This window comes from Sphaeramia orbicularis, chromosome 16 (genome assembly GCF_902148855.1).
Source record: "Sphaeramia orbicularis chromosome 16, fSphaOr1.1, whole genome shotgun sequence".
Taxonomy (NCBI): domain Eukaryota; kingdom Metazoa; phylum Chordata; class Actinopteri; order Kurtiformes; family Apogonidae; genus Sphaeramia; species Sphaeramia orbicularis.
Window position 1 is genome coordinate 44,054,081 of NC_043972.1, and position 11,229 is coordinate 44,065,309.

At 37.3% G+C, this 11,229-nt stretch overlaps 1 protein-coding gene across 1 annotated transcript in view; it reads right to left on the bottom strand.

Annotated features, from left to right (window-relative positions):
- LOC115436410 (Na(+)/H(+) exchanger beta-like) overlaps positions 1 to 10,965 on the bottom strand; it is a 74,213-nt gene extending 63,248 nt beyond the window's left edge. The window contains 1 exon segment of the mRNA XM_030159277.1: positions 9,840 to 10,965. Within this exon segment, the coding sequence (XP_030015137.1) occupies positions 9,840 to 10,110 (271 nt within the window). The 5' untranslated portion in view covers positions 10,111 to 10,965.
- Positions 10,966 to 11,229: the final 264 nt, after the last annotated feature.

Consider the following 11,229-nt stretch of genomic DNA (forward strand, 5'->3'; position numbering starts at 1 on the left):
CGTTGGAAAATCTAAAACAGTTCAGAGATCAGTAAACTATGCATTTCCCTTAACTACCAAATAAGACTAAAACTGCACATCACAATGATATCCTCAGTAATTATTATATGACTTTTTTCCATCACACTACGTAGGCCTATTTTATATTACTATAATATTTAGAATATAGTAAGAAACATGATCAACAAATCTCTTTATTTATGAAGAAAACACCATGTTCATACATTTCAGCTGTTAAAATGTTCCTATACAGATGATCTGAAGTCTGTTTACTTGTCATGGCTCTAATTTGTTTTCTGGCTCAGATTCTTGAACGAACATCTGCAGGTCACAGTTGGATAACCGAACGCTTCCTGTACTGACAGTCTCTAAAGAATCAGTACAAACAGATTTAAATACGTACACTAGCTTAGCAACTTTAATGCTAAAAACAACCTATGATTCACACCCTGTGCTGTACTATATTTATACTTTTACTAGGTCCATTTAAAACCATACTGTCAGCAACTGCAACTCCAGTCAATAAAAAACACCTCATAAAAAAAAAAAGATGATCTCCACAGATTCAGGATAATCCTTTCTCCTCAGTGTGATAGAGAAATCTCAGCAGACTTTTTTCTGTCTCTGTAGCTCAGGGGCAGCACAAAAATACTTGGGCCCTGTTCCCAGCCTTTGAATGGGACAGAAAACCCTGGCTGCTGTCAATAACTGCAGGTACTTTGTCCTTGCCTGACGCCCTCCAGAGAGCCTTTAAGCAGCAAGGTCATTGAAAACCCTGAATAGTATCAGCTCTTTCACTTCAGCCTGTGTAAGCCTGTGTCAGCACACACAGACTGGCACTTGTTAGACATTTTCATTTCTCATTTCTGGAGGCAGGAGCTGAGTCGTGTTGCCAGGTGACTAATTGCTCGATGCCAGCAGTCAAATATGGCAGATCGAGCGAGCACAAAAGAAGAGAAAACATTAGATCAGCCTCTTTGTTAAATACAGTGATTCACATACGTTCACTGGAAAATCAACACACTTTGATAAAAGGTGAAAAACACATGTGTGTCCAAGTGATGGAGGCCTGTGTGAAAGATAAGCCTTTGTGAGTCATTGTTTGATTGTTTGATGGAGACTATTAAGCTCCTCAGGTTGCTTGTGAAAGACCAGTGTTGTTTTAAATTATTAATAATGGCCAACTGCTGGGAAAATTCACAACGGTTTCTCTGCAAAAAAAAATAAAAATGAAAATAAAACGCTGCTCAGTTCAGTTGGAAGAATTCCACACAAATTCAAAAAGCTTTGGCAAATTTCACTTTCATATAACTCTGTGTGTTTAAACCTTTGTAAAAGCCACAAATGCATTTTGAACTATTATGATGGGAGTTATTTCAGTGACAGTATCGAATGTCTGTTAAAAGAAGAAGTGGTTGTAAGAAAAATCCAACAGCCGTTCCCAATAAATGCAATACTATGAATAGATAGATAGATAGATAGATAGATAGATAGATAGATAGATAGATAGATAGATAGATAGATAGATAGATAGATAGATAGATAGATAGATAGATAGATAGATAGATAGATAGACAGACAGACAGACAGACAGACAGACAGACAGACAGACAGACAGACAGACAGACAGACAGACAGACAGACAGATAGTAGGGATATAATGATATGAAAATTTCATATCGTTATGAAAACAAATACAAGGTTACTGTGACCAAAATTATCATGGTTATCATTATTATCGCAGTATTGTTGAAATTGTGCTCAAAATGTTCAAAAAGTACTTATACACACTGAAATAATTTAACCAAGTTGTATTTTGGGAAAAAAAAAACAAAAAACAATTTTGGCCATTTTTCAGTACTTTTGATTTTGCCTTTATATACTATATAAACAAATATTTACTATACCCCTCTTTGGTATCGATTTTTTTTTTTTAGCACAACTTCATTTATATCAACTGCCTATTATTTGTTTCACTTTAAGCGACTATATCAACATGAGGCCAGAAAACACAAAAAATAAATAAATAAATAAAATCTGATTTGAAAAATGTATATAATTTATTGCATAAATAACACACAGATGATTAATGAATCTTTTCAAAGACTTTAAAAGTGAGTATTGGTTCTAAATATTAGGTATATAAAATTTAAATTGTAATAAATGAAAACTATACTCAAATATTTGACATAAAAGCAGATCTTTACATAGGCGTTTTCTCCAGAAAAGTGTGGTAATCAAACATGGTTATCATGATAATTAGAATTTAAACTGTAATACTAACCGTTGGCAATTGTACCGCGGTTTATCGTTATACCGGTAATCATTACATCCCTAATAAATAGATAGATAGATAGATAGATAGATAGATAGATAGATAGATAGATAGATAGATAGATAGATAGATAGATAGATAGATAGATAGATAGATAGATAGATAGATAGATAGATAGATAGATAGATAGATAGATAGATAGATAGACAGATAGACAGACAGACAGACAGACAGATAGATAGATAGATAGATTTAAACTTTTACATTACTTAGCACATTTCACCTTGGAATGTACAATCTGCGTAAACATTTGTTGGTACTGCCAATAAAGCATTTCTGAATTGAATTAAAAAAGAGAGAAAAACAGAGAGAGCAATAGAGATACAGATATAAAGACATTCTGCTAAAACACCTTTAACCTAAGACACATAAAATGATGAAATACTGTCCCTGTGACTCAGGCGCAGAACCATCCACTATCAAGCCAATCGATATTCACTATTGATCTGAAGGCAATTTAATTAGATGACAGATGTGATTTCATTACATGCAATGCAGAGACATTTAGCCGTTTCTCAGAGATTCCTTTTTTTAGGTTACAGTAGTCACCTCCTTACCTAACACTCCACCTAAGTAGGCCAACCGTGCCTTAACCTTAACAACACATTTATGATGAACCGTGTAAAGCTTGTCACACATGCAGTGAAGCTTTGCCAAGGGTGAGGTTTCCAAAGAATGTCACAGTGCAATTAAGTGTAATAAACAAACGACAGCCCCATAACCAATCATAATTACTTGGAAAGACTAATAATTGTACAGCATTGGAAATCAGAAGAACTAGAGCTGGAAGTATTTGGAGGTAAAATTCGGGTTTGAAAATGAGATAAGATATAAGTGGTTTGAGGGTCAAACCAATAACCTATGTCAACACATATTTTTGGTTTTAACTATATATATCGCCTAGAACAGTGGTTCTTAACCTGGGTTCGATCAAACCCTAGGGGTTCGGTGAGTCAGTCTCAGGGGTTCGGCGGAGGTCAAGACACACACTCGACTCATTAGTCGGGTGTGTGTGTCAGGCTAGGTCCGTGTATGTAAACAAACGGCTTTGGAGACTCTTTCTCTGATTGACATCCAATATACGCGGTGTATTGTTGTTGCTTATAGCACTACAACACATCCGGAAGTGTTTAAAATCTCTTCCACTCGTCTGACGATGAATTATTTGAGTATTTTCCACATCGTTGTTATGACGATAAATACATAGCATAAATACAATAAGTTCATTATTGGAATACATAAGGTTAAAAATTAAAACCATTTCAGTGTGATTGTATTAAAAAAGGTCATGTCTTTGTGAAAAGGTATGTAATTTGTTGTGAGTTCATGCACTGTATTGGTTTTGTTCTTTGAACACAGTGGTGTTAATGCACAGTTCATTTTGTGCACCAGTAAAACATATACCTGTGTCTTGAATTTGAAAAAAAATCGTATTTTATTTTTTAATAAAGAAGGGTTCGGTGAATGCGCATATGAAACTGGTGGGGTTCAGTGCCTCCAACAAGGTTAAGAACCACTGGCCTAGAACTATAAATACAATAATAAATAATAAAATAATACATGCAAAAGTCTCAATCAGTATTTTTTATACAAGCAAATCCAAATGTTTCCATACGTTGTATTACTCTGCAATAAAAATTACATCAAACTTTTGAGTTGACTCCTACAAACAGGAATCAAGTTTCAGGTTGCACTTCAACTTCCACTACAACAAAAACTATACTCATATAACAGTCAGCCACTGTGTGCGTGTAGCATGTGTAGCTGCCATTGAATAACACAATAACAGTCACACACACTTTCCCTTGAAATCATTTGGGTTGTTTGAATTAAATGGAAGGTGAAACTAACTGGGCCTGTTGGACATGTTATCAAAAGTGTTCCTAGAAGGAGGGGGAAATGGGGAGGTTCACAGTCTACGGTGTGATTACCAAAGGTGTGTCCTACTACAATCCACACATCGATGAATGAGGCCTAACACACCTGAGGACTGAAGGTCCAGACAGACCAGGCGCCTATAACCAAGTTTTAGGACAGTCATTAGTTTTCACAACTGCCAGTCAAGTTTTTTCTTTTTATAGTCCCTTCCTGTGATGGGTTACCTATTAATACACAAAATGTATGTGGAACAAGGTTATTTAGATAAAAGTATGATACATTTACCTTTATCTGTTTATCTGATTAAAGTTAAACAGCACCTTTCAGACACACCCATCATATACATACAAAGGCGGAAAAAGCTTCACTTTAACCCTTTCATGCATAGTGGTCACTACAGTGGACAATTATTCTGCACTGTTCTCTTGTATATTCATGGATTTTTTTTTAATACATATCTTAATTAAATTTTTAAGACATTCCATATCTTTTCTGGCATGAATTGGTAACATTGTGTAGATCTCCCCTGAGTAAAAACCCCCAGAATCACAAGCCCCCCCCCCTATAGTTTTGACACAATTTATCAGTAAATGCATGTTTCTTTGCTTCAAAAATTAAACGTATGGTGTCCAGCTGAGTGGACATTTTCTCAGCTTCATGAAAAAAAGGTTCATAAGAACATTTTCTTTATTATTATTATTATTATTATTATTATTAGTAGTAGTAGTAGTAGTACGTATTTTTTTTTTTTACTTTATTACCTCCACCAAGGAGGTTATATTTTTGCCGGCGTTGGTTTGTCTATCTGTTTGTTTGTCTGTCTCTCCGTGTGCAAGATAACTCAAAAAGTTATGGATGGATTTGGATGAAAATTTCAGGATATGTTGATACTGGCACAAGGAACAAATGATTAAATTTTGGTGGTGATCGGGGGGGCACTGATCTGCCTTGGTGGAGGTCTGCGCTCTCTGAGTGCTTCTAGTTTTTTAATGTTTTTTTATTTTATTTATTTATTTATTTTATGAATCTTTTTTTTTTCATTAGAAAATTTTCAATTGCATTGTTTTTTCATGTCTAAAGAGGAATAAAAACACTTACGGAAAAAATCTTGATTAAGGTTCTCATAATTCATGCATGAAAGGGTTAAGAGGATTATTTAGTAGAGGTCGACTGACAGGTGGATTTTTAAAGGATGATACAATAATGATAGTCTACAGGGAGAAAAAGCAGACAAATGATAAAACTACAGATGTCATAAATACTAAGTAATACTAATATTAAAATACTAAACAGAAGCATTTTTACAATCTTTTAGCTATTGTTTTCTCTTGAAGTCAGTTATTGTTTGTAGCCTAGTGTAGCTCCTCCACTGACAGGAAACGTTGGACCTGACTTGCCTCAACTTAGCATGGCACGGCACAGCTCGGCTTGGTTTGGCCAGTAGCTTGCGGGGCTTCTTTCTGCAGATGTTGTACTTGCTCAGTGCAGCTGGTTGTTATAGCGACACGATTGTCACCAACAAACCATTAACTTTTTATATATGAAGCCAATAAAAACCACAACAGAGGAGGCTTACAAATAAATTAGACATATTATTATTATTTGTCAGGTGATGTGAGGTGAGGTATGTGATGTCTGTTTATATCCCTGTCTGTGATTATGCGCTGATGTATTGTGTGTGATTATATTATATGTGCTGCTTTTATATGTTTAGATTATACGTGCTGTCTCTGTATGACTGTACTGATGCTTCACTGTTCTCTTTAACCTTTTTTTATCTTTATTGATTTATCTTGTCTCATAGCTACCTTAACTCCCTCCTTTTAATTAATGTGCTGTAATCTATTGTTTTTATAGGGTGCCTATTGTCATCAGGCCAGGGACTACAGCAGGATACTAGCCATGTTGGCTAAAGCTGCCCCTTTTTACTGTTATTGATACAATTAATTAATTGGGATTGTCCACGATACAATAAACTAATAAAACTAAAACTAAACTAAAACTAACAAGAAACTAAACAAGACAGAGAGAGCCTACTTTAAAGTTTGCTCCGTTTTTCCTTTTATCTTGGCTCAGTACCTCATGCATTGACATGATGATACATTAAGTATTGATGTAGCAACGTTTCTGGATGGACCAATCTGCTTGTAGTATCACCTTGGCCTGCTTGGAACTTTGGCAAAATAGTATTTGATAGTATCTGGGGGTTCCTGCTCTCACGTAGTGGAAATGCCAAAAAAGCTGTGCTGGGTCAAGGTGAGTTGAGATGATATGATCAGTGCAGAAGACCAAAACTGCAGAGGTCTTTGTTTTAACTCTTTTTTGCTAGAATTTGAGTTGCATGAAACATGTTTGTACAGGTTCAAATCACTTAAAGTTGAGTGGATGTGTGACAAATGGACAAAGATAGGAATGGTGCACAGGCAGCCTTTCAAATTAACCCATTAAGACCCAGTGCTACTTTTGTGGCAGTTCCATTCATTTTTCTCTGTATTTAACTTTTCTCAAGTGATTTATCACCATTTACAGGGTGGGGAAGCAAAATTTACAATGAACATTTAGTTGTTTTTTCTCAGCAGGCACTACGTCAATTGTTTTGAAACCAAACATATATTGATGTCATAATCATACCTAACACTATTATCCATACCTTTTCACAAACTTTTGCCCATATGAGTAATCAGGAAAGCAAACGTCAAAGAGTGTGTGATTTGCTGAATGCACTCGTCACACCAAAGGAGATTTCAAAAATAGTTGGAGTGTCCATAAAGACTGTTTATAATGGAAAGAAGAGGATGACTATGAGCAAAACTATTACGAGAAAGTCTGGAAGATACTATTAAAGAAGAATGGGAGAAGTTGTCACCCGAATATTTGAGGAACACTTGCGCAAGTTTCAGGAAGCGTGTGAAGGCAGTTATTGAGAAAGAAGGAGGACACATAGAATAAAAACAATTTCTATTATGTCAATTTTCTTGTGGCAAATAAATTCTCATGACTTTCAATAAACTAATTGGTCATACACTGTCTTTCAATCCCTGCCTCAAAATATTGTAAATTTTGCTTCCCCACCCTGTATTATAATATAATCCTCTTTATTTTGCACTTTTTTTTGCGTGTAAATTGTGTATTTTCCTATATTTAATTCACTCATCGCGTAGATGTTCATAAAAGCTGAGTAAATTAAAAGGTTATTATATCAGAACAAGAAGAAGTCACTTTTTCAGTAAAATATGTCAATAGCTGATCATAAACCAAGTGTCTCCATCCGCTGTCATTTGTCAAACTCCATGGGTTTTACTGGTGAGTCAATGTTGTAGAAGATGACGGTGTTTCCACGTTCACTAAGGAGCCTCTGAACGTCCAAATGGGTGAAATGAAAAGATGGAAAACTGTATTTTACACCAATTATTCACATGTGTTGATAGGATTAGTGGATCAACAGGTATTAAACAGTTTAAATCAGTGAATGATTTTGGTTGACGGTGGATGTTTGGGTCTTTATGGGTTAATTTATTGTCTTTAAGAGTCAAGGGATTTGGTTCACGAGCATGAATCAAAGACATGACCGAGGCTGAGCAGTGTAAAAGCCACATCGCATTACCCACAGCCCATTTCCAGGAGTCCGAGGATAATCAGAGGCTTAAGGTCACCACCGTCTACTGCTGCTGTCAGCTCGCACGCTTATTCAGCCTGCCTTCTTCCCTACCTCACTTATGTTCCATGCACTTTCATAATGCTTCCACTCACTATCTTCTCTCATCCTCATCTCTCATTTTGACCGCTGTCACGTCCTTCAGCTCGTCCTACTGGAGAAGCCACTCCTGCCTGTCCTGTCTTTCCACAAACACTGGGATTCTCACCCCCAGACAGTGAGGCAGTATTCTCCCCTGGCTACAGCCCGGTGCTCAGTCAGGCCCCTGATGTCACACACAACCAGACAAGCTGCTGGCTCGCCGTAAACGATAGCACAGGACAATGCTGTGTTCTGCAGGGAGCACAATGCAAAGAAGGGGCTGATGACAGAAAGAAAGAAAGACAGGAGTATATAGAGAGGAAGGAGGACAGAAAGGAGAGCCATAGGGGAGGAGCGACGAAGAGTGAGGAAACACAAGAGCAACAGAAAGCGAAGAGTGCCACAGAAGCCTTTCAGCACGCTAGGATCACCTTAAAGTCTAATATTTATAAGCGAGTACTCACATTGCATGTTTATACTATGCAACACATGAACTAGAAACCTATTTTTAGAAAAATACATTTATGCTCAGCTCTATCAAAGATCAGGAAGTGGTTAAAGTCAAATTTGGATATCTCCTCTTTGGACACTTCCTTATGAACAGTGTTTGACTCAGTTAGTGTTGTAATAGTGTGAAAGAGATAACAAGTAACCCTTGTGTTGACAAGTTGCCAAATAGTTGCTGTACAACACCTTGGAGCTGCTTAGTCATCACTGAACCCTCTAAAACACACTACTGATATGTGTAGAAAATGTGCACAGCAGAAACATATATATACATCTATACAGTCACAAAAGGAGATGAACTAATCCTGTTTTTTCTTGTTTTTGTTGGAATACCCATCGGATCTTTATTAGGGCTGTGTATCGGCAAGAATCTGGCAACACGATACAAATCACAATACTAGGATCACGATACGATATATCACAATATATCATGATATTGTTAAAAAGGCATTTTTTTTTGTTTGTTTCTTTTTTTTTTTAAAGATTACTTCCTGTAAGAATTGAATTACACCAGAAATATGCACAAATACTAAACACATTTTTATTTGATCCCAACAGGATCTAATGCTATATCATAAAATGTTCCTGTATTCAAACTGAAATTGTTTTACAGACATTACAGATTTAGATCCTGTTCAAATGTTCATATTCTATTAGTTCAGAACTAACATCAGAACAATATTTTAGTTCAATCCCAACAAAGGAACTATCATCTGCCTCTCAGACAGAAAAAAGTGCTTTTAGAATGATTCAAATAACCATTATTTAATAAAAGTGTTAAATAATAAATAAAATATAAACAATAAAGAAAACCAAAAAACAAAAATGAATCTCCACCATACCTACATTTGAATAAATACCTAAAAATATCGATACTGTACTTTTTAATATTGATACAGTACTTTTTGATATCGATACAGTACTTTTTAATACCGATACAGTACTTTTTAATATCGATACTGTACTTTTTAATATCGATACAGCACTTTTTAATATCAATACTGTACTTTTTGATATCGATACAGTACTTTTTAATATCGATACAGTACTTTTTAATACCGATACTGTACTTTTTGATATCGATACAGTACTTTTTCATACCGATACAGTACTTTTTAATATCGATACAGTATTGTGAAATGAAGTATCGCGATATATTGCAGAATCGATATATTCTTATCCCCTTAATCTTTATATAATAGGAAGAACACAAGGTGAATGGTGGTTTAGATGCACTATTTCTTCTCCATATTAATAACTGAGACCACCCACAGTCATATTTACATGTGCTAAGGGGGATTTTCCATCTCAAACATCACTGCTGCTTCTCTGCTCAGCCATTCCAGATGATGATCAGACATAACTTAGTCATGTGGTACTCACCTAATTTCATCAAAGAGGCTAACAGCACCCATAATGAGATCTCAAAGGGGGTCTGTACATGGTGGTAGTCGAGGTCCAGGACGGGAAAAACCTTCTTTTCCTTATGATCCGTTGTGAGGTTGGCGTGTGTTTCCTCAAGTTTGACATCCGGAGAGCTGGCAACCCCAAGTGGGATCACAGAGCCCTCCAGTAACACCCAGACCACCAGCAGGAGCAGCCCCCGCTCCGGTAAACTCTTCTTCCCGACGCCTGAATCTGTCAGTGAAGGCATGTCGCTTAATAACACAAGCGATAAGTAAGAAAAAAAAACACAGTCAGTGGAAGTTTAAGGAAGTTGGAGGCGCTAACTTTTCTGTGACTTCGAAAGCATACGCCGGTTAACCGACTGGGGAACCGTCCAGAATGACATGAATAACTGGTGGACCTAGCTTAAACCGAACCAAAAGTGCATGTTGTCAGACGGTGTTAGCTTCCTTGACTTGAGTGATGATGCGTTTAATGTCCAGGTAAACAGTCGGACCCGCGGAGGCCGATGGAGCAAAGCAGGAAACGACTGGAAAGAGTTGAATTTCAGAGCAGCCACTGTGTTGTTTTTTGTTTTTGTTTTTTTTTTTGTTTTTTTTACAGCAACAGTCTTTTTTTTTTTTTTTTTTACAAGTTGGTCCGTCTCCGAGTGGACTGCTTTATCGCTCGGTGAAATATGTCATTGTTGATGCTGGAGGCAAGACAGACACAGCGGCATCCCCCCCCCTTCAGTCTTCCACTGGCCAAGAAACTCGGACGTAAAGCGTCGTTGCTCGGATACTGACCTTGAGGCAGAGTCGCAAAAACTGTCACATCGCATTTTCCGACGTGTCTTATGAAGGTAAACTTTTAGTTATTCATGTCGGTGTATGCGGCATTTACAGCTGTGTTCCACGGAGGACAAGACCTTGGTGGGAGTTTGAGCTCAAGAGGAGGGGGACCGACCGGCAGAGTAGCTGAGAGGAGGAGGTGGAGGAGGGGGGAGAGGGATGTGCTCCACCCCGGCTTCAGGACGCTCGTGTCGGGTAGTCAAGCCAAGAGCCGACTGGTCCTTCTCCGCAGTGGTGCTTAGCTTCATACAACCTTCAAAACGCACACCCTTTCGCGGAGGTTTGGTGGATGAGAGGAGGAGGAGGAGGAGAGGAATGGAGGGGGAGAAGGAAGGACGACTATACTGACACCTATAGGAATGGAGGGTTAAGATGTCCACTGGGTAAGACACACACAGATGGGAGTCACAGAGCTGAAGATATGTGTGTAGGTGTGTGTGTGTGTGTGTGTGTGTGTGTGTGTGTGTGTGGTGCACACTGATGATATGTGTTGGACTGTAAACACATGACTTACACACTTTACACTGCATTGTTTA